This window comes from Onychomys torridus, chromosome 11, assembly GCF_903995425.1.
Source record: "Onychomys torridus chromosome 11, mOncTor1.1, whole genome shotgun sequence".
Taxonomy (NCBI): Eukaryota; Metazoa; Chordata; class Mammalia; order Rodentia; family Cricetidae; genus Onychomys; species Onychomys torridus.
In genome coordinates this window covers 34,244,915-34,269,765 of record NC_050453.1, presented here as the reverse complement: position 1 = coordinate 34,269,765, position 24,851 = coordinate 34,244,915, and the positions used below count along the sequence as shown (strand labels likewise).

Below are 24,851 nucleotides of genomic sequence, written 5' to 3'. Positions count from 1 at the left end.
ACTGAAATGTAAAACTGAGGCCCCTTCGCTAGGCAATCCTTTGGTAACCCTGAAGCTTTAGTACTTCTTGTACTGAGGACTAGATTCACCTTCCAATTTGTTCTCTTTCCTGAGTGAAAAAGCAAGGACAGACACAGTAAGAATATACAGACATTGGAGAGAGGTTCAAGGCCAGGCAGAGAAAGAAAAGACATAAATGACCTCAAGAGAGACTCGATGACCGGGAGACAGAGGAAGGAATTCACTAGACATCTGCTTGTCAGGCACAGCTCATTTATACATTTTTGTTATTATTAAACTGGAATCTTTGTTTCAGAAGCAGGGATCCATGTTGCACAGATGTCTGGTTACCTCTCTGATTACCAGAGAGACTGGTGGGTAAAGTATGGTGGGTTTCATCCTTATACTGAGTGACCAGGCAAGGGCGAAATCTCAGAGGTTTGAAATCAATGTCCCTACTATCATATATATTAAAAAGTATTTGCTTCATGGGATTATCAGGAAGATTAACAGAGACAATATTTATCAGTTAATGTGCACAGTGCTTAGCATACAGAAAGTAATCACTAAAATATAACTATTTGCTTAAGCATTATGTAGGTTTACTACAAACTACCAAATAACTTTCATTTTCTTTCTTGTTCATTTCACTGTATCCCCACTGAGCACAGACCTTCCATTTTCTTCAGTTAGTTAACCATCGTAAGAAAATTAATAGAGAATAAATGATCCAAAATGGTAGAATCAGGGGCGAGTACATGCACCTGAGAAGCGAGTATGTAACAGAGACTTTCCCTGTAACTGCATTCCTGAGGTCAGGCTGAACTGGCCTTAAGTGAATGGAGACCTTCCTCAGCTCTGGCTTTTAGTGACATCCTTCTTTTCTGACTTCTATCGACTTCCAAATGGACTAAGGAATAGAATTTGTTATTAAAGGGATGAAATGGGCCTCTTCTTCTACCTTCTATTCCCAAGCAGCACAATTTGTTTTTGTTTGTTTGCTTTTATTTTCAAAGTCAATTTAGGGGTTGGGAATGCAGTTCAATAATAAAGTACTTGCCCAGCACACCTGAATCCTGTGGTTCAATCTCTAGCTTTGGACAGAAAAAAGAAATTCAGATTTAATGCTGGTTTGGCCTAGCTTCGTCCTGCCCTCTGATTATTATTTGCCTTAATAGTTAGGTTTTACCTCCCATTTAAAAACTTTTGAGATGGCTCTGTATTAGGAACACACACTGCTTTTGCAGAGGACCCAAGTTTGGTTCACAACACCTATATGGCAGCTCACAACGGTCCCTAACTATAGTTCCAGGGGATCCAACTCTTTCTTTTGGCCTCCTCAAGTACCACAAACACATCTTACAAAACATTTAAAAAAAATTTGAGTCACAAAATTAGCTGTTTAAGATGGGAGATTAAAAAAAAAAAAAAAGCTGTGGCAGAGACCATTTTAAGCCATCCTTTAATTTTTAAGCAGAGTGCATTATTAGTGAATTTGTGTTTAAATCCTATAACTATCCAGTCACCATACAGGCAATAATAATTTACTCTTTTAGATTCAAAAAGTCTCAATTTTTCTGACATTGGTCTATTTTGAATATTTTCACTTTAGAAGGTGGAAAACAGCAGAAATTTAAAACTGTACATGACTGCTTCCATCTTAGTAATCATTCTGAAAATGCGTGCAAAAGAAAACAGGAAGTCCAAAGACTGTCAGTGGGGAACAAGGGAAGCCCAACAATCAAAGGGTTTCCTGGCAACAGCTACCAGGTAATGAACACACACTACTTGTCTTAGTTAGGTTTCTATTGCTACGATAGAACACAGTGACCAAAAGCAACTTAGGGAGGAAAGGGCTTATTTCATCTTACTCTTTCAGGTAATGGTTTAACCACCGAGGAAAGTCTGGGCAGGAACTCAAACAGGGCAGGACCTGGACACAGGAACTGATGCAAAGGCCATAAACAAGTGCTACTACATACTGGCTTGCTCAGCCTGCTTTCTTATACAATTCAGGACCACCTGCCAGGGGTGGTACCACCCACAGTGAGCTGAGCCCTCCCATTCCCATCAAGAAAAATATAACACCCCCAGCACTTGGGAGGCAGAGCCAGGCAGATCTCTGTGAGTTCGAGGCCAGCCTGGTCTACAAAGCAAGTTCCAGGAAAGGCACCAAACTACACAGAGAAACCCTGTCTCGAAAAACCAAAAAAAAGAAAAAAAAAAAAAAGAAAAGAAAAATATAACATAGGCTTGCCCACAGTGGGTCTGTAGGCATTTTTGTAACTGAGGTCTCCTCTTCCTAAATGACTCTGGCTTGTGTCAAGCTGACATGCAACTAGCCAGCACACAACTGAAGAGTGTTCTGAATTCTTACATCACCCCTATGGATAGATACTTTCTATACCTATAGACGCCCAGGGTATACAGTTAGGAAGGTTCACAGAGGCAGTCAGGCTTTAGCCACTAAGATGCCTGTCAACTCAACAGTCCAACTCTTCTTGAACAGTGCCCTTTGTTTTTCTTTCTTGTTTTGTTTGATGAGATAGGCTCCTATATAACTCAGGCTAACCTTGAAGCTGAACTCCTGATCCTCCTCCTTCCACCTCTTGATTCCTAGGATTAAAGACAGTATTGCCACACCTGCCCCTCCCCCACCCTCTTTTGGTTTTTCAAGACAGGGTTTCTCTGTGTAGCTTTGCACCTTTCCTGGATCTTGCTCTGTACATCAGGCTGACCTCGAACTCACAGAGATCCGCCTGGCTCTGCCTCCCGAGTGCTGGGATTAAAGGCGTGCGCCACCACCGCCCAGCTGGCCTATCTCTTAATGTATGTTCTTCACATACAATCTACATGTCACAGAGGAGAACTACTACTATAACAGAAAGAGGCCTCCAAATGTCAAAGTGGCATTAGTATACTCTTGCTGACTAATATTTTGGGGTAATTATACTGGCAGCTCTTGGTTTAGGGAAAGTACTGACAGAGGAAAGACTTGTTATAGGATTTAAAAAGTATGTTGTCACAGAAGTTGTTTGGAAATAACCTTTAAGACTTGCATTTCCATTCTCTGTAATGAGCGCAGGCCATCCTTTCCTACCAGCCCCCCACTCAGTCATCTATCCCACAGCTCACTCATGTCAAGAGCAGAGCAAGCACAGGTTGGTGGTGCATACCTTTAACTTCCCCAGCATTTGGGAGGCAGAGGCAAGTGGATCTCTGTGACTTCCAGGCAAGCCTGGTCTACAGAGTGAGTTCTAGGACAGCCAGAGCAACATAGTGAAGCCCTGTCTCAAAACAAACCAAACCAAACAAAAAACCAAACCAAAGCAAAGGAACTGGGCAAGCCTGAGGGAATACTTCCGGAGCACCTTGGTCCTCACCCTCGAAGAAGCTGTTGTAGTAACATTTTTATTCAGTGAAGGACAAACTTACCTGATCCAAGTCATTGCGAAGAGCAATTTTGCTTGTCACTAGTTCGTGGGCAAGGTCATCATTCTCTTGTTCCAGCCTCATGCTGGCTTCCTGTAGTCTTCGGTTTTCCCTCTGAAGAAAAAGAGCAATAGGCAGAAGTACACATCAGTGCCTGCACATATGAGTAGACACTGGTGGGGGTGAGGCGGGGCAAGCGACAGCAACAGAGTGAACTCTCAAGGTGTAAAAGAGAAGGCGCAGTGGCACAGGAAGGCAGGGTGCTGTTGGGGAAACAACAGTGAATTTCGGCAGCAGTGCAGATGCGGTTCTCTACCAGTGAAGTTTAACAACCACCCCTAAAACCTCCAGACAACTTTGTTAGGTAAGATGCTCCACAAGAGCACAGTTCCAAATGTGCTCCCAATTATGGGAGCTTTTCACATAGACCTAGAACACAGACATAAACAATTCTTAGTTGAAACATGCACAGTTTGACATCTAGAGAAAATAGTCTACAAGACACAACAGAAATGACACTGGTCATTTTTTTTTTTTTTTCAAATTGCTTCTTTAAGATGAGGAGCCAAATGAATTCAAACTACTTAAAAACAGTAAACCAAAAATCAAGATACGTGTGTTCAAAAGGAAAAAAGAAGACATGTGAGTTTGTGATTCTCTACCAGCTGATTGTTTTACTCTTTCTTTAAGATATATTTACTTCTGCGCATACCTGTTTTTGTGTTACCGAGAGCAACGGGCCCTGAAAAGTACTTACTAAATGTTTATTCTGTTTTCTTCAAATTTCAGATTAAAAGATTCTGGATAAAATACAATATTGAGTTGTTTTTTTTTTTTTCCTACTTTGAACTCTCAGGAAAAGTTTATGTTATGATGAATGAATTAAGTGACTAACTTTTAGGAAGCAAGGCACCTCTTTACTAGCTGTGAACAGAGTATGCTTGTCTATTTCAGAATAGCAGCTTAGTTCCTTATATCACACACTATCCAAAATGTTTTTTGTTACTGTTGATTGCAGGAGACTCCAAAGGAGACTAACAGGAAGAGGTTCAGTGTAACAAGCTCTTTCTGGTTTTAGATTTACAGCTCTGTCAGTGTTTTCTAAAGGAGTGGCAAAGCATTGCAAGAACAGAAGACGCGTGCATGTTCTGAAGATGGTATGGCATGGCATACTAGAGGTAGGGATGAATCACCTGTTGCTGAACAACATGGTGTTTCTTAAACAGACAGAGAACCTAATCCTTAATAACCCACTGCCCTCTTCATTTCTGAATCAGGTCTACAAAACAATCAGGAAGAGCAAAGCCTGAGTCTCTCACAGAGACTGAGGACCCATAAACAGGAAGGTCAGCAGAGAAGTTGAAGGGCAGACCTGAACTTTGACAACATCTTTTCATTTGGAAAAAATGACCAGAGACAGTTGGGGGATATAAACAGCCTCTTACAAAACATATCTACTAAAAGCAAAAGAGAAATTCTAAATTACTCAAATACTTTAAAGAAAATTCATGATTGAATTCCATATATCAATACATATTAGAGAAAATTTTCTAAAACTTGCTAGAAAATCCAAACAAATCTACACAAACTACGCTGGACCTTTTTTAGTGACCAAGACACAATGTAACACCTGAGAAGTTCTTTGCCCTATATGTTCCTGAAAAGAGGGTTCCCTGGATAGGTAGGGCATCTTGTATTTGTTAAAAACCTGTGTTTCCACAGCTCCACTCTCCCACTGAAGGACACAGGTAGTAGACATGAAAAGGCTTCTGAGGCAGAACCTCTGCTGATGAACCCTGATTTCTACCAGGGGCTGGAGAGTTTGTATTTCTGAGATGTCTATGAATTCTTTGCAGAAATGACTCATGTGCTTGCAGAAAACTCAGATTTTTAAAACGTATTTCAGAAACTTTTTCAATAAATATCTCCTTGCCAGGAAACAACAGTAACCCAGTATGATTTCTACATCACATATTTCACAAGGCAGACTGCTGGGTGGAGAAGAGATTTTTCTCATTTCTTGATAAATCCTTTCAAGAGGCCAAGATAAGACTTCTCCACCACCTGTTCCTGAGTTCCATGTCTTGTTTCTACTGAGACTGTGCTCCCAGAACATGAAGATACAAAGTACTTTCTCAACTATTATTTACATCACATTGATGTACTACCAGTTTTTCAGGTTGCTGCTATTGTGTTCAGAATGTGTTAACCTCCACGTAGTCATGATGTCCATGGGAAAGTTACTTACTCAAGTATTTAAAAGTAGTACCAGGTAGCAACTCCACTCTCAATAAAGCACAGGTCTGATGGGTTATGAATTACAGAAGCAAGCTGTGAGTAAGCACAGCTGAAATTCTGACTGGAACCTTCTCATAACTGATGAAACTTGAACCCTTCATCACAGACACACAAGCAAAGCGGTAAGAACAAGGGGGACTCTGAAGTGTCTGAGAGTCCCTATAAAGCAGACTGGCCCATGAGGCATGCCGACTGGCTTTTGCTTTAGCAAGCAGCTTCAGTTTGGTGTCTGCAAAGCAAGCAGCACAGTGGGAAGTGTCAGGTGCCTGCTCTGCACTCACAGACAAGGGAAAGCAAGCTATGGGGCCAAAAATGCAGTATCATCCTCCAGAGGGCAATCCTGGGTACTGGGTGTCCTCATGCCATGCCAGAGGCATGGGATGCGACTGAGTACAACTGTGAGAGTCTGCTTCGGGGACAGGGATTTCCTGTGTGAACATGCCCAAACACACCAAGGATTAAAACATAGTATCATGCTTAGGTGTCTTTTCTAGTCTTCCCTAAGAAGCCAAAACTATTTTCAGAACTGACTACTTTGAAAAAAAAGTTTTCCTTAAAACTAGGAACAAAGTTGGGTTTGACAGTCTTGGTTCATTTCAAACCAAGGATCTGCCCAAGGGAGAGACCATGTAGTCAGCTGAGTAATTTCAGCCAGCGCAGATAGCCACACAGTGGATAGTAGTAAGGACAGATGTGTCAACATCTCAGAGCCTGGAAACAAATCAGGCAGATGGCTCCTCGTGCCTTTCAGAAAAGATTGCAGGAGGCATAGCTTATGTAACTGCATATCACACTTCTGAAACATGCTCCATCTCACACAGCTGACACCATCTGAACAAAAACATACAGCTTTCCTCAGTGCCTCCGGCCCTCCCTCCCTCTTGCACAGGACTTGCACAGCTGGGAAAGTTTGTTTAGTAACTTTTAGGAGGACGATACTGCATTTTTTTCAAAGACAGACACTAATACAGACACACACAGATTAAAAAAAAAAAACAACTTACCTCCTCAAAGGTCATAGAACAACTACCGTTTTCAACCATAGGTACAAAGACAATTGAAAAAAAAAAAAAAGAGGAATATCCAGTGAAATTGCACACCTACTAATACATGTAGGAAATGGCAGTAACAGAAACAGACACTTGTTAATATTCTCACTGTTTGTTCAGAATGTCATATAGTGAAGTTCTCTCTGTGACTGCAAACATTCAATGGAAAAGTATACTTGAGGCAGCCAGTGGGCAAGTCTCAACTCAGGAGGACTCGGGCTTGAAAACTCCTCCCTCTCCAACACTGCTATTTGTAGTTTGCATGACTTATGAAAATGAAAATGCCGGGTGTGGAAATATTAGCATCTACAGATGACTTGTTGATTTTGTGTTAATGCTGGGTGGGAGGAACTTCCTCATAGGATGAGATCAGAAGCCTTGCGGAACAGTTCCTCTTTGAAATTGTTAAGCAGGGAAAAGCAAATGGAAAACTGTGCCTGGTTCCTGTTTATTTCTGGAGGCTGAAGTTTTTGTGAAGCCATCTAAGGGATGGCAAGGAGAAACCAGAGAAATGCTAACTGGCAGGAAAAGAAAATGAACTCAGCTTTCAGGGAAAAGTGATGGAGAAGGCAGCGGCTATGTAAACCACATAATAGTTTGGGTGTGTTGTCTGCTGCTATGATGAATTCTTGGCACAGGCTTTAAAAATATTTAAGGGTCAGGAGAAATGTTTCTCTCACAGATCCAGCACAATTTTATTAGCAACAAAACCATTCACTCTTGAAAGTTTTCTTTTAAAAAAAAATGCTTCTTTTATTTTTTATTTTTTATGTGCACTTGTATTTTGCCTGCATTTCTGTCTGTGTGAGGGTGTCAGATCCTCTGGAACTGGAGTTACAGACAGTTGTGAACTGCCATGTAGGTGCTGGGAATTGAACCAGGGTCCTCTGGAAGGGCAACCAGTGCTCTTAACCACTGAGTCAACTCTCTAGCCTTTGGATATTTAAAAGAGTTGATCATCAAACTTAGATTTTCAAAAGACAGTTTTTTTGATCTACAAAGATGAGATGCTTAGCTATCTATTTCACCTATAAATGAAAATCCAAGAGAAACCTCTGGATATTGGAAAATACTTAATGCTTTCTTCCTTTTCTCATCACATTCAATTTTATCTTTCTTATGGAAATTTAAACATTTAAAGTCTCAAACTAAAAATAAAACTTTGTCAGAAATAACGACAGGAGGCAAAATACTGCATTTCTTTATGTACTACAAACAAACAAACGAAAGCCCCTGTAAACTCAGGTGGTACTTTAGCAATGGAGAGTAAACACTTCAGCACCACAGGCCACATTTCCATGTTGAAATGACGGTCACTGTGCAGAACAAAAACAATACACCAGTCATCCAGATTTGGCCCACAAGCCGCTGTGGCTTTCTATTGTAGCACACAGATCAACTGGACTACAGAGTGAGTTTCCAGGCCAGTCTGTGTTAGTGTGAGACCCTGTCTTCAAAAACGGCACACAAAAAGTAAAAAGTTATACATGATAGAGAAACAAATTATTGTCATATAATTTTCTCAACAATAACAGGAATAAAGTTCCTTTTTTCCCCTTTTTCTTTTTTCTTTCTTTCACTTCTTTCTTCTTCTTCTTTTTTTTTTTTCTGGAGCTGAGGACCAAACCCAGGGCAAGCACTCTACCACTGAGCTAAATCCCCAACCCCCCAAAGTTTCTAACAATACAAGAAAAACATTGGAAGGTGCTAGAGATCCTTAGCTATATTCTTCAGCAGCTACAATAGGTAACAGTGTTATCCAGGCTCAGAAGAATATGGAACCTTCTGAAGTTTAACACAGTGACAGATAAATTCTGTTTATCCCAAGCAAACAGGAACCATCCTCATGTCCATTATTACTCATTAAAAACACCTTATTTTACAGGGTAGGTATTCCCAAAAGCCAACAACAGTCTCTATGATATGAAAGAAATAACACATATATGTATTTTCATCAGTAGAACATTATTTTTCAAGGATAAATTTACTTCTCGACATCCATTAAGTAAAGGCCCAATATACTAATATTAAGTAAGTCAAATAAATAAGTAAATAGAAATAAAATCATCACATTCTCTTTTGCAGGTAAGAAAGAAAAATTTAGAATGATTTACAGAACTCATTAGAAGAATCATTTCTGGGGCTGGAGAGATTGGCTCAGCAGTTAAGAGCACTGGGTGCTCTTCCAGAGGCCCTGAGTTTAATTCCCAGCAACCACATGGTGGCTCACAACCATCTATAATAGGATTTGATGCCCTCTTCTGGTCTGCAGACATACATGCAGAACATTCATACATAAAATATAAATAAACAAAAATAAAAAAAAAAAAAACAAAACCTGTCTCAGCCGGGTGGTGGTGGTGGTGGTGGTGGTGGTGGTGGTGGCGGTGGCGGCGGCGGCGGCGGCGGCGGCGCACGCCTTTAATCCCAGCACTTGGGAGGCAGAGGCAGGCAGAACTCTGTGAGTTTGAGGCCAGCCTGGTCTACAGAGTGAGATCCAGGAAAGGCGCAAAGCTACACAGAGAAACCCTGTCTCGAAAAACAAAATAAAAAAATCCAACTCCCCCCACAATCATGATGTTAAAGACACAAAGAAAAAATAAAAAAAGAATACAGGGCTGGAGAGATGGTTCAGAGGTTAAGAGCACTGCTTACTCTTCCAAAGGTCCTGAGTTCAATTCCCAGCAACCACATGGTGGCTCACAACCATCTGTAATGAGATCTGGCGCCCTCTTCTGGCCTGCAGGGATGTGTGCAGACAGAACACTGCATAATAAATAAATAAATGAATGAATGAATGAATAAACGAATAAATGAATAAATAAATAAATCTTTAAAATAAAAAAAAAAGAACGCAAAAAAAAACCTAAAAATCTCTGCTATGCTCCTGAGAGTAACCATGGATGTTATTCCAAAGATAAATATGTACAAAAAACAATGAGTAATAAGAAATAATAAGCAATAAAGAAGTCATCAAAAAGTAAAAAAGAAAGAGAAGAATCATTTCTATTTGGACTATATTTTGTTCAGCTTTGTATTGGTTTGGGGGTGCTAGGGATCAAATCTAGAGGCGTCCACATGCTAGGCACGCCCTTCACCACTACCTATGCTATGTGAATTTCATTTCGACTTTAAAAAATTGACTATGTCTAAGTAAGCATGTGAAGGCAGTTAAACACTCTATGTTTAACTATACTGAACAGGGCTATATATTTAAGCTTTAAATTATTTATTTATGTTATTATGCATATCTGAAACCCAACAGTTTAAATAGTCTACATTCTTCCCAGGATCTCCCACTACAGAACAGGCAGCCCTTACGATGCTTTGGGAAATTCACTGAGTTTAATTAATTGCTTGTGTTTTTACAGACCTGACCCACATTACTATCAGCAGCTCTTAATTAAACAAGAAAAAGAGTGTATCTTTCCTTAAAGGTGGATGACAGCTGTAGTTCTCTAGAAGCTTTACCAGTTGACTCTATTACTGGAATTCTTTTCCCACAATGAAAGCAACCCAGTCCTCCGTGCAGGATAAAGAATCTTGACTTCTAACATTGTTATCTGCTTTGGTGGGTTCAATTACTAATTTTTAAAATGTTTTAAAACAGATATATCTATCTATAAATGTATATTTTGTGGGGACATCATTAGCCATATCTATAGCTCATATGTCCTCCATTTGAACTCAATCAAATTTACAAATCAAAAGGTCAGACTATATATAAAAAAATTACATATATTTGATCAGGTTAAGAAGCAGGAAAAAAGAGGTTTAGAATTAATGATGTATATTTATTCTCAAGAAAAAATCCTTCTCTTTTGGAGTCTTATGGAGTTAAACAGAAAGACACCAATAAAGGCTGTAAGCAGTTTTTTGAGAGTTCCCGGGGTCTCAATACAAATTTGATGCCTGATTAGGTAGTGTGCATGTTTGTGCTTATTACTCTATGTGTAAATATATGGATAGGAATACCACACATTCTACTTAGAAATTACTGAGCAACACTAAAAATGAATGCACCATTTATATTGTGTAAAAGTCATTAATTAGCTCAAATTTTGACAAAAGATCTCCTTTGCACAAGTATGACTTATATTTAAGTACTGTGTTTTGACAGAAGCGACTTGGGGCTCACAGAAGAAATGGTGGGTGGATTGGGGATGTAGCTGATTCGTAGAATGTTTGCCTAGTGTGCAAGAAGTCCTGGGTTCAAAGTTCAGTTTGCAGTATCACATAAACAAGGCATGGTGGCTTATACCTGTAATCTCAGCACTCAGGAAGTAGAGGCAAGAGGCTCAGAAGTTTGACATAGTCATCTTCATCTACACAGTGAGTTCAAGTCCAGCCTAGGACATGGGAAACACTATCTCACAGAAAATACAGTAGTTGGGGAAAGGACTTAGTTGGTAAAGTGCTTGTCATGCAAGCATTAAGACATGAGCTTAAGTCTTTAGCACCTACATTAAAGGCAAGCAAGAAAGCAACAAACAAACAAACAGTGTAGCTGTGTGTGAGCTCACTGAGTACCCAAATTAGTGAGCTTCAGGTTCTGTGAGAAATCCCATCTCAAAAAATAAGGTAGAGAGTAACTGAGGAAGACACCAGACACTGACATTTAGCCCCATGCCCATCTGCACATACTTGTATATGCACTTGCACATGCATGTGCACACATACACACACAAACCAAAAATAAAGAAAGAAGAGAAAATAGAAAAGAAAGAGGGTGGTCTAAAAGTCAATATTCTGGAACATTTGTCTTGGGCTAGGGTATAAATTTAATTTGCACACCATAAAATTATGTGTTTTTTTGAAGAGGGATTGTTGAGCTAGTCTCACTATGTAGCCTAAGCTGGCTTCAAACTCTTGACCCTCTGCCTCAGCCTCTTCTGCGCTGGGACTGCAGCTGTTCATCATCACATGTAACAAAATGATGCATTCGTATACAATTCAGTTACATGAAACTGTATAGCCATCACCACTACCTAACTGCTGAACATTTCATCATGCTTAGAACTTTAAAATTATACCAGCACCATCCCTTCTCTTTATTCATGGTTGGGTCTGAGGTGTTGCAGGTAATTAATCCAGTAATATAAACTGAGGATATAATAGGCACAGAGAGCATGGTTGGATGGGAGGGCATGAAGGGGGATGCAACTGTTCATTGAACCAATGGGCCCACACATGCTAGGCAAGTGCTTTACCCTTGAGGTATAGTCCCAGGCCACATGTTTAGATTGGTACAGAAAAACGTGTGACTGTAAAGAGCAATATTTGCCAGCTCTCACTTATGCAAAAGCCCTTCTTCAATGCCATCAAGTATGAGAGAAATAATAGCACAAAATTGGAACAGTTTATGGTATGACATTTCTGGGTTTTGTTTTTGTTTTTAAAAAACAGTCTTTCCAACTCTCTTGCCATATGGCAAGCTAGAGGTTGACATGGCAATTTATGCAATATGGGTTCCAACAGTGAAGGAGAAATTGTTCCTGAACAGGTGTGAGTTCTCAATGTTTTCAAGATCTTCCCTAATAAATGAAAAGTGCCTGTTCCCCAAAGAGATCAGAATATGCCAAAAGTATTTTTAAGATACTTTGTTATATTAAGATAATTACAATTTATTTCCTTAAATGTATTTATTTCCTTATTTTTTCCTTCTTTCTTTCTTTCTTTTTTTTTTTTTTTGGTTTGCTTTTGTTTTTTTGTAGACAAGGTTTCTCTTTGTGCCCTGGTTGTCCTGGAACTTGCTCTGTAGACAAGACTGGCCTTGAACTTGGAGATCCACTTGCCTCTGTCACAAGAGTACTGAGATCAAAGGCATGCACCACCATACCAAGCTCTTACTTATCTCTGTGTTATATGTGTAGGCATACATATGCCACAGTATGAGTGTAAAGGTCAGAGGACAAATTTAGGGAGTCAGTTTTCTCATCTACTTGTGGGTTCAGGAAATCGAATCATGCCATCAGGCTTGGAAATAGGTGGTTTTACCTGGAAGAGCCATTTCTCCAGCTGACCTTAATTTACTTCTTAAACCAGATGTTTGTGTACCTGAAGGACCAAATCTGTTGATAGCTACAACTATGTTGGCAATTACTAGCTTGAAATGTAATTACAACTTGATTATAATTTTGCCAAGTAGATCATTGGGACTGATACCTAAACACTATTAAAAAGGTATAATAAATATTGATGACATAATATACTAGAAAGTCACTTAAATCATAAAAAAGAAACAGTGATAGAGGGTGTGTGACATGTTCAAATAAAAGGCTACAATGGGATGAAGATCAGCCTGGAATACACACTAAGAGCTTCTCAAAATAAAACCAAACACACAAACAAAAAATCCAAGCCCCACAATACTTGAATTTAAAATATCTACTTTTAAAACAATTGATTTTACATCAATAAAACTGTACAAATAATCTTACAGTTTATACATGATGCTTATACACATCTGCTTTGACAAAAAGGATGTAAGAACTGTTATAGTTCAGTTGTTTTACAGCCTCTTTGGTTCAGTGAGGCATTTGGTGTTGTTTTAGTTTGTGTTTTTAGATGGGGTCTCACTATGCTGCTGGTTTCAAACTCCTGGGCCTGAATGATCCTCTTGTCACAGAGAGCTATATATATGCATAGAACTGGGCTCAGCTTTTGACTGTAATTATGTAAGTTTGGGCTATTATTTCCTTCTCTTTTATCTGAAATCACTTTATTAATAATGGTGGTAGTATTCTGAAGATTAGAATGGTCAAACAATTAAAGGGCTTTCATTTGATCTTTTAACAGTTCATCATGAGTCCATTCATGCCTTTTTGATTCATAAGTCTGGCATTAAAACTTGATTTACTGAGAAGATAATAGTGGATAGTCAACAAACCTTCTCTATGAGCATATAATATGATAATAGTTATCTATCATAACCATATGTGGAATTATTTTTATTTCTTAAGCCAGTTCTAGAGGAAGGGAAGAAGTATGACTGATAAGACTATAGGGTAGTAATAGTTACAAAATATGAAGATGATCAATGAAGGACTGGAGAAGCAGAGCCAAGCAAGGTTATATTATTCTAGTCATGCTTATGGTAGTGGAGTTTAAAAACCAATAACCATTTATTAAACACCAATTATGTTCTGAGTACTTAACATATGACATCCTTCAATCTCACAGTAATCCACCACAAAATCATGCATGCCCATGCACTTTACAAACAAGGAAAGGGTCAATGACTGACTCAAAATGCTGACCAGTAACATAGGGACCAAAATCCTCATCTATGGTTTCAAATCCTGTTGCCTTTTCCAGTGAGTCAGGATTTTAACTCAAGTTGGTTTGACTATGAAACCCATAGACCCTGTCCACCATGTTCCTCTGTGAGCATTCCTTGCTGTTCTATTCAACAATAAAATCAAGATGCACAGTGTGACTGCTGCCAACATACACTTTTCCAACCACAGAGGCAGCTCTGGTTATGGAAATAAAAGCCATCTCAGTGTGCATGGTTCCATTAAGATTGCCTCCATACTTTTTTTTGGAATGGTATTTAGGCATCAGTTGGATATTGATGTAGCGAGAGGAACTTTGACATATCTGTATGAGTCTCAAGAATTAAAACAGCTAAAGGAAAACAATACATTTCAGAAGGTAAAAAATAAATTGCAAATCACTGTTTCCCAACACTGCATGCTGTTAATTACCACTGAAAAGATTTATCTTTGTGATGAAACCATTTTTTAAATAACCAAACTAGTGAAGATACAAGTGAAATAATTTTGATTCTGAAACTGCATGCAAATGTCATGTTACCTATGATTTGTGAAAATGAAACATTGCAACAAACACATTACTGTGCTTGATATATCTTTGTGGTTTTTATTTTTCCTTCTGAGTTTGGATTTTTAACATCTGCTACAGACAGGGACAAGTTTGCAATATCCTTGAGCCAGTCTTGGAATGGCCACATCTAAGAGTCTCTGTGGGAGTGATCATGCACAGCTAAGACAGTACTTTTTGGTATTTTCTGTTTTATTTTCCTCATTTTTGAAAGCAGAAAGCCACTTTGTTTTTCCCTTTCTCTCAGCTTCTGATGAAGATTCCCAGTGTACATGCAACAGCTGGAGTTACCTATAAATATACAAACTGAAAGAAAAGAAATATTATGGTTGAATACTTGGGAGTCAGTTGAAAATGAAGACACAGGCACAGTCAGCATGTCACTGTCTGAATAGTTCAGGGTGGAGCAGAGGATCAGAACTCACCACAACTGCTGAATTAGGGTACATAAAGTCCTTTTTGCCCTGCTAAGTGCCAAGCATCTCTCATACCTTGTATCTATCCATTGGGTCTTCCTGTTGCAGCTGATTCTCCCGCATTGCCTGATATTCTTTTTCATATTTCTTCAGCTTTTTGGTTGGTACCTGCAGTGTTTGGAGAAGAACATGTTAGATAAGAACCTTATATTGTAAAACAAAACAAAACAAAACACTTTAAAAATATTTTGCAATTATGTTACTGGTATTCTAAAGCAACATTTCCAACTCAAAGGTGGGGTACAAACCAGATTCTAGAATGCAGTCTCGTAGAGGGTAGTGTACACTGCAGGCTTTGTAAGCCATATCACTGACGTTATAACCATTCAACTCTATTGTGACAAAAGGTGCCAATGGGCAGTAGATAAGCAAATGTGTATGGCTCTGTTCCAATGTTATAAAAATAATCAGTTTGTCCCTGTTCTACCATACTCCTGATGTCACAACATATTTTGTGAATAAGTTTACTATTACTAATTTTAGCTATTGTTAGGTATAATTTACTCTATCATTTTGAAAAGTGAACATTTTTTTTATATCAATATAAAAATTAAGCCAGGCAGTGGTGGCACATGCCTTTAATCCCAGCACAGGGGAGGCAGAGGCAGGAGGATCTTTGTGAGTTTGAGGCCAGCCTGGTCTATAGAGAGAGTTTCAGGTCAGGTTCCAAAGCTACACAGCAAACCCTGTCTCAAAAAAATAAATAACAATATCATAAAGCAAAGAGGCTGTAAAGCCTGACACTGAAACCTGAGGATGTGAGATGATTATGCTGAATAAAACATAAAAATGAAACAAATTATCTATTTCCTGCTAAGATTATGCCATCTTCAAAAGACAGCTGTTAAACTGGGCATGGAGGCACACTTAGTAGGCAGAGGCAGGTAGAACTCTGTGACTCTGAGGTTGGCTTGGTCTACACAGCAAGTTCCAGGATAGCCAGGCTACTAATGAGAGCCTGTTACAAAACAAAACAAAACAAAACAAAAAAGATAGTTGTTCATTTTTCTCTAAAGACCATAATCTTTCAATATTAGAATTCTAAGAATAAACTCAGGTTATGGGATACACAACTGTCAGTAAAGAAACTAGTTAGTGCTTGAATGACCACGATTTACAAATGGTAATATGTCAACAACTAGACACTTAGCAACCCAGCACAGTTTCTTTACTTACAAAATTGCAAATAAGTTTCTATCTGGTAAATTCTAGGAGAATTAAATTATGAAACAGATAGTGTATCAAAAATACTGCCTGGTCTGTAGAAATTTTTAATTAAAAAATATTCAGTAAAAATTAATGTATAGGAATCTATTCTGTTCTATGAGAATGATCAAGTACATTTTTATTGTTGTATAATAAAAACTATATAATTTCTTCTTTTTCTTTCTAGTGGCACTTACATCTGCCTGTGACCTACATCCAACCCCCCCTCCCCCATTTTCTTTTCTTTTGTGGGGGGATTGGTTTTTCGAGGAAAGGGTTTCTTTGTGTAGCTTTACGGCTTTTCTGGAACTCACTCTGTAGCCCAGGCTGGCCTCAAACTCACAGAGATCTGCCTGCCTCTGCCTCCAGAGTACTGGGATTAAAGGAATTCGACACCACTGCCTGGCTCCCATATAATTTTTCAAACATCAAAATTCTCTTAATTCTAAGCCAGGCGGTGGTGGTGCATGCCTTTAATCCCAGCAATTGGGAGGCAGAGGCATGTGGATCTCTGTGAGTTCCAGGCTGCCTGGGCTACAGAGCAAGATCCAGGACAGGCACCAAAGCTACACAGAGAAACCCTGTCTCAAAAAAACAAAACCAAAAACAAAAAACACCACCAAAGCAACAACAACAAAATTCTCTTAATTCTAGATACTAAAGAAAGGACTTGAAATGAAGGAAGTTTTAGTTTGGGTTAATTTAAAGTCAGTAAACATGCTATGTATGTCTTCTTGAGGAATCAGTGGAGGCAAGGAAGATGTGTTTATACTCAGCACACAGCATACTTATGAAAGGATTTGGCTCATCCTACACCTCTACAAGTTGCTCCCTGTTGAGTTTACCACACGATGTTTAGGAAATAGAAGAGTCAAAGAGAACAGAATTATTTGCATGAAGATACTTAGACTTTTCTGGAGTGAAGATAACATCAATCCCCTGCAATCTGGCCAGAGTTTGTTAAATAAACAGATACCAGCATTGTTCGTTTGTTCTGATTACCTTGGTATTCACTATCAGAGCACTGTGATGTACTGCAGTGATTTGCTGTTGACCATGGCTGGGAATTTTTATAAAACATGGTCCAAACAGGATACACAGAACAATCCATTCAATAGCCACATTATGAGATTTTTCATCTGGCTCATGGGGAAATATCTTCCAGCCAATGAAGAAGTGAGGACATTCTCCAGGGTATGACTGAACTGTAAAGCCACTGTTGAATGTTGTTATGAGAAACACTAATCCTTGATTACTCCGTGTCCAGAGACTTTCCCTAGCACACAATGACCAACTAGATTAACAGAAAGGAAAGTGCCACCTGCCAACTGAGTTACTTCACAGATCATTAGATAAACAGGAGGAAGATACAACATCCTGTGCTAGCAAAATACCTTTTCTGATTTTGAAGGTGCACTCCCTTTCTTTCAGTTTTCTATGTGTTAATATTCAAATTGAAAACAGACTCTCAAGATCAAGTAGCAAATCACTAGTGCTGATACTGCCTTGAGCTGAGGGAAAACAGGAGAAAGTCTCCAGGTTTTAAGCAAGAAACCTAGGATGAGGGGAGGGGGCACTAAGGGTACTGGGAGAGGGAATGGAGTCCCCTAGCATTCCCAGGGGACCAGATTCTTTCAGTGTTTTTGCCACTGGACTGCTATACCACCAGGAACTAGGCTGAGCATCAGTCCCATGTGAAAGTATTTTATTGATAGTTCTGCAGTGGATCTATTCATCAATAACTTATAGCAAGCTTATTCCCTGAAAATCTTCAAACTGTTAACTAAGGTTCTTTTAACATGCAAAACTCAAGCTCATTTCAATGTGAAAAAAATTAAAAGGTATTTAACACTTTCAAATATATATAATTATTATTTAAATGCACTAAACACCCTCAGTAAGTGAATTCTTCCCATCTGGCTGAGACTCTGTGATGCTTGGCTTCATCTTCTTCAGGGAAACAGAACATGTTCCCAGAGCAATGTGTTGCTAGGAAACCTTCCAAGCTTATTTATCTTGTGCTATGGGGCGATACCAAGCATCCACCTGTAATTGGAACAATGCAATAGGAGAAAGACTGGGGAGAGCAAGTGGGGTGGTGTTTAGACTCTTGGTATGGATGAGGTAATCAGGAAAATGGAGTCTTCGCATTCTGACATTACAGTTCAGGAATAAATACAAATTATATGTTATTTAGAGAATATGGAAATGTGCAATTTTTCTTACTGAAGAAAGAATTACAGAAAACTTGTTCAGTATGTGGTTTTCATTAAATTCATTTAATTTTCATTAAAAGAACAAAAGGTCAACTGAAAATTATTAAAACTGAAAGAATCTACTACCTCAAGTATAGGTATTTATCCCTTAAGAAAAATCAATTTAATGAAGGTATGCACTTGAAGAATGTGTTAAAGATTAGCTAGCATTCCTTTTAAGCTGAATGGATGTAGTGTGTGAGTTCTTTCACCAGCTGAGTACCCTCTACCTTTCCAGAACTTATAAGAAAACAATTAATTTGAAGTCAAAATAGGAAAACAGCCACTCAGAACTGCCTTCAGGTTAACCCCAGGACCAGTGGATGTGCTGTTTCACAGTGTAGCGCAATGGATTTTCAAACGTGACTGAGCCTAAGGAATCCGAGACAGAAGTATTTTAGACGACTGGGTAAATCCTGTGAAATTACATGAATCGTTAAAAGAGAAGAATTTTTCTGACTTCACTGAGATGTGACTATTGGCAAAGGGTCAATTCACTGCTGCTGCTGCTGCTGCTGCTGCTGCTGCTGCTGCTACCTTTGGGAAACAGAATTTCCTCAGTAAAGGAATGTGAGCAGCCTTTTCATGCTAGAAAGAGCAAGGAAATGGACCTCCACAAAGGAACATGGTTCTGACAACACCACCATTTTGTTCAGTGGGATCCATGTCTTCTTCCAACCTACAAATCTATACAGTACTACACATGTCCTTACAACTACCTAACTCATAGGGATTTACTATGGTACTAAGAGGGAACTAAAACAATATATTAAAATAATAATTGCTATTAGTTGTGATGTTAAATATTTACAAATAGAAGTCAATCAAAAGTCTTTATATTTTTGCCAAAAGCAATAATGGCATACATGTATGAAAATGCCAGAATTAAATCTACTACTGTTCATGCTAACTTAAAAACTGAAGAGAAACTCTCCCCCTCCTCTTCATGTAACTGACTGTAGGAATGCCATTATAGAATAAACTATAAATAGTTATGCTTCATGTTACAAAAACCAGGACACAAAACTGGATACGGTAAGTGACAGGTAATGGCCATGTAGCTCCATCTGAAGTGCAAACTCATGTCCCTTTGGGCTTTCTCTTTTAAATCACTAATCACACTGGCTGTGGTATTTCTGAAGTTGTATCTAGGCCTTGCTAAAGAACTAGTCAGTATCCACAGGTATTTTCATTATGGTTTCATTGCATTACATTTTTTAAGTGACCTTTCGGCCCCTCTAAAGTGATAATGATGACCAGTATTTTGAAGGATACTGCACTAAATCAAATGGTCCTTTTCATTTATTTCCCAGATGATAAAACTTAGTAGGTATCAACTCAAAATCACTGACGAACCTTTATTAACTCCATTGCTGGCATAATGCTTTCACCTGCCACTTACTGATGCGATTAAGTCATATTCCACTGTTATCAGGGAATAATAAAGAAAAGAGTCTAATAAGTTTAAGGCAGAGGGGGAGGGTCGTAGAACAGTGACCTCTAATATCAGGAGAAGAGAAAGCAGTCATTACCCAGTTGCCTTGCTTTTTCTTCACACCAATCACCCTAGCCTAGTCAGAGATACCAGAGAGAAGATAGCAAAAGAATATAGCTTGAGTATTCTTTACAGGAAATGTGTAGGGAAATGCTTTGGATTTTGTAATCTGGAATATTTGCAAATATGTAATGAAGTACCTTGGAGATGGGATCCAAGTGTAACCACTACTCATTTATGTTCCATATATACCTTATATAATAACTAGAAGGTGATTTAAACAGTTTTAGTGCATGTGTAGTGTTTAGTAAGCGCGCGCGCGCGCGCGCGCGCGCGCGTGTGTGTGTGTGTGTGTGTGTGTGTGTGTGTGCGCATGAAAGTGTGCATACTTGCGAAACTACTCATGAAGGACAGGGGAGGTTATCAAGCATCTTGTTCTGTCACTTTCGGCCTTATTCCTTTGAGACAGTCTTTTGCTGAACCTGTAGTTAGGCTGGTGGACAGAAGACCTGGGCATCCTCCTGTCTCTACTCCCCATGGTGCTAAAGTTACAGTTGGTGCACCACCATGACCAGCTTTTAAGTGGGTGCTAAGATCCTAACTCAGGAGGCCGTTGGTAGGAATGCACGCCTTTAATCCCAGCACTTAGGAGGCTTACACACTGAACTCCCTCGGCATAAACCACATGCCTGTCTTTTGACTGAGTCGTGTATAAAATCATTTTCTACTTTTGGTAGTCAGTACTCACAATGCTTCAGATTTTGGAGCATTTCAGATTAGGAATGTTTACTATGTATACTTGACTTTCTTCATTCCCCACATTCTCTCTCTTACTGTCATTTAAAGAATGTATTTCTTGGGGCTGGGCAGATGATTCAGTAGGTAAAGTGCTTGTTGCATAAGTATGGGACTTGAGCCTGTATGACCAACACTTACTAAAAAAATAACAGAGAAGCCGGGCAGTGGCGGTGCACACCTTTAATCCCAGCACTTAGGGAGGCAGAGGCAGGCAGATCTTTGTGAGTTCGAGGCCAGCCTGGTCTATAGAGCGAGATCCAGGAAAGGCGCAAAGCTACACACAGAAACCATCTCGAAGAAAAAAAAGAAAAAAAAGCCAGGTGTGGTGGCCAGCATCCCAAAACTGGGAGGTGGGGATAGGAGGGTCCCAGGGACCTGCCAAGACGAGTCCAGCCAATCAATGAGCTCCAGGTTCAGTGAGAGACACTGTCTCAAAAAATAAAGTGGAGAGCAACAGATGAGACATCTGAGGCCAACCTATGCTCTCCATATGCACATGCATGAGTGTGGATACTCATACTGGGGTACAAAAAGAGAGTATACATCTCAGTTTTAGGTGTAGTCAAATAGTTTTACTGTCATAAATTGTTTTATGTTAATTTCAAATGACCGTGTTGTAATGGTCTTAACCTTACCAATCAAATATATATCAGTTATCACCTTACTTTGTCTTTTTGCTTTATTATCTTTTGTGAATACTTAGTAATACTTGAACTTCACATGCATATGGCTCTTCTAAATTCTATTACAGTTTATTTATTGTGTGTGTGTGTGTGTATGTGCATGCACATGTGTGTCCCAGTATACATGCTGTCAGAGGATAAAATGTGGGAGCTGGTCCTCACCTTCCACCATGTGTGGGTCCCAGGGATCAAACTCAAGTTGTCAGGCAAACACCTTTACCCACCAAGTCATTCACCAGCCCAACCAAATTTTACTTACATTATTTTGAATGTAATCTATTTCTCAGGCCAGCAAGATGGCCCAGTGGGTAAAAATGCTTGAGTAAGCCTGGTAAGGTAAGTTCAACTCCCAGAGGACACATAAAGAACTGACTCTACTCCACAATCCACATCAGAGTGGTGACACATACACTAACATCTCACAATTCAAAGATTTTAAAGATGTATTTCTCTTATATTGTGATTTAGTTGGGTTTCCCTAGGAACAAATGCAATCAATTTTTGCGTGTTTAGGAGTTCAAGTGCTTCCCAACACCAAAGATCTTAAATTTGGGCTAGTGCCCAAATGTGCCTGGTCCCCTCAGAGTCCTGAACTTTGTCTTGGTGCTGTCAATCTAACCCACATCCTCTGGAAGAGCAACTAGCACACTCTCCAGAGCCTTCTCTCTAGCCCCAACAACAGAATTCTTAAGTAACAAAAATGCATCTGCTATATTAACTTAAAGACAACTTCTTAACACAGAAAAAGAAACAACACATGATAAAAAACACATATGAAGATTTTCAGCCTGGTATATACAGCATAAAAGGCATGATCACTTGTTTTTATGGGCTTTATGGAACAATATATTGTTTTGAAAACTGATGTTTGGAATTTAATTAAAGAAAAGCACTCAGGAATTAGCAGTGTACCTCAAGGTAAGGCACTAATGGCACTGGGTCAGACAATTTTTGTTTGCTTTTGTGTCTGTGTGCTGAGGATGGGATGCAAGGCCTTGCCCATACTAGACAAGCACACTATCTCTGTGCTATATGCCCAAACTGGAAGGTGAACTTTGTTTGTGGATAGTTCACCCAACTGTCTGTCATCCATGGCTTCCCTAATCACACTTAGGAAAATTAGCAACATTTTCAAACAGGAGCTGACAGGTTTCAGGGGTCTATGATCAACATGGGATCTGCACTGAGAATCACTTAGCTAGCCTGCCAATAAATAAAGGACACCTGCAAGGTTTTCAGTACAGAATTGGTTATTTTCTGGGGTCTGCTTCCTTCTATTAGTATTGGCATATGTGTTAGAGATAGGGGCTCACCATATAACCCAGGCTGTATTCAAACTCACTATATGACCAAGGATGGCCTCGATCCCTGACTGTCCAGGGTGCTGGAATTACACGAGTGCTACCATATTCTGCTTTTTCCTTCTGCCTTTGAACATTATTTCTGTTTAAGAGAGGGGGGGGGAGATGGAGGAGGGAAGGAAGGCACACATATGAGGTCAGAGGAAAACTTGCAGGAATTTTCTATCCTTCCTTCTATCATGTGGGTCCTGGGGATCAAAAGCCATTAGACTTGATGGCAAGTGCCTTTAAATTCTAAACCACCATGCTAGTTGCCTGCTCTGTTGTTTTTGATCAGCAGTAACTGGCTTTAAAAATGTATGGAATTATTTCAGGTCAAAAATTTTCCTAACAGCTTTAGAGTGATAACTTAGAAATGTCAGCACTTAATCCTCTTAAGGACTGTGAGGCAAGTTATTTAGAATTTACACATGAGAGAAATGAAGAGAGGCAGCATGAGGTTATGCAGTTGGTAAACAGTCAGAAGTGGGCAGACAGCGGTCCTCAGCAGCCCGCCCTCTTTAACTTTCCTCTGACATAAGACAGGGCTCCTTAGGAGGCTGAAGGACTAGACGGAAGGCCACACACCTGTCTAAATACCACATGTCAACAGATGATGAGAAGGTACAAGGCAGATCAGGAGAGAATCTGTGGTGTGAGAGGCAGCAAGAGAGCAGTACTCATGAGGAGGAGTCTCAGTGTGCTTGCTTTGGAGCCTTCCTTCCTCAATGAGAAGATGCCATTTCTCCTGTGCTCAAAAGCACCATGTATGTAAAGATGGTGAGATAAATCCCTGCTTAGTAAATTAAAAAGCCAATATGACCCCGTCTTACTCACCATTCTATTACTGTAAAGAGATGCCATGACCAAGGAACTCATATGAAAGAAAACATTTAATTAGGGCTTGCTTATAGTTTCAGAGGATGAGTACATATTGTCATGGTGGAGCATGACAGCAGCATGGTGGCACACACGGTACCAGAACATCAGCTGAAAGCGACATCCTGACCCACAGGAAGAGACACAGGGTTACTCACTGGGCCTGGCACGGGCTTTTGAAACATCAAAACCCACTCCCAGTGATAAACTTCTTTACAAAGCTACACCTCCTAATCCTTCTAATTCTTTTAAAGAGTTCCATTCCCTCATGAATAGGCATTCAAACATAAGAGTCATAATGGGAACCATTCTCATTCCAACCCCACAGACCGAGGTTAATATTCTTCAAAGCAAATGTTCTTGGTGGTCATAAGCCCAAGTGCTAAAAATATTAATATGCCAGAGCAAAGCTACTAACCATTATCTGCTGCTTTGTACATACTAGATCATTTCTTAGGATGAATACATGCCATTCCATTTTGTATATTAATCACTGGATAAAGAGAATAGCCATAAACTATAGTTACAGTCTTTGGAAATTTTAAGTGACCTGAGAGGGTTTGTAAGAAAGGATCTCAGTCACTTCTGCAAGAATTTATCCATCTAGATATTAAGTGGGTCAGTGGCAATCATAGTTGCAATAGACAATTTGCAACAGTTCGTAAATTAGAAGACCGGAGAGGAAATGGATAGGAGCCAAGAGATGTCTAAAGAGAGATCTTGTCCCAGGGGTTTCTCCTTGGCCCCCTTCATACTACTTTGACTCTGAGCTTTTAACAGTAAGAGAAAGGGGTCATTAGTCAACAACATTTTATCCATAAAATTAAGAAAAAAATTAACAAAATATTGGAGCCTATAAAAGACTGTTCGGTAGCTTCTAATAGTAAGGATTACAATCGTAAGAGGGTGGGAAAGGAATGCACTCATTTCTTACTGTAACTCTAACCGACAAGGCAACAGAAATCAACTTGCTAAGTGTCCTCCTCTTCCATTCATAGTAACAAACAACCTATGGCACTGACCTTGCTTCTGACTCTTCTGACATGGCTGTTTTCCTAATTACTCATGCCTAATGATACATACCTGTGACAAGTT

At 39.4% G+C, this 24,851-nt stretch overlaps 1 protein-coding gene across 2 annotated transcripts in view; it reads right to left on the bottom strand.

The window, feature by feature from the left end:
• Rabgap1l (RAB GTPase activating protein 1 like) overlaps positions 1-24,851 on the bottom strand; it is a 560,245-nt gene that overhangs the window by 20,442 nt on the left and 514,952 nt on the right. For both annotated transcript variants that reach the window (XM_036203001.1, XM_036202999.1), the window contains 2 exons: positions 15,116-15,208; positions 3,436-3,546 (listed from right to left, as the gene is read on the bottom strand). In XM_036203001.1, coding sequence (XP_036058894.1) covers positions 3,436-3,546; positions 15,116-15,208 — 204 coding nt within the window. The remainder of the gene's footprint in view (positions 1-3,435; positions 3,547-15,115; positions 15,209-24,851) is intronic.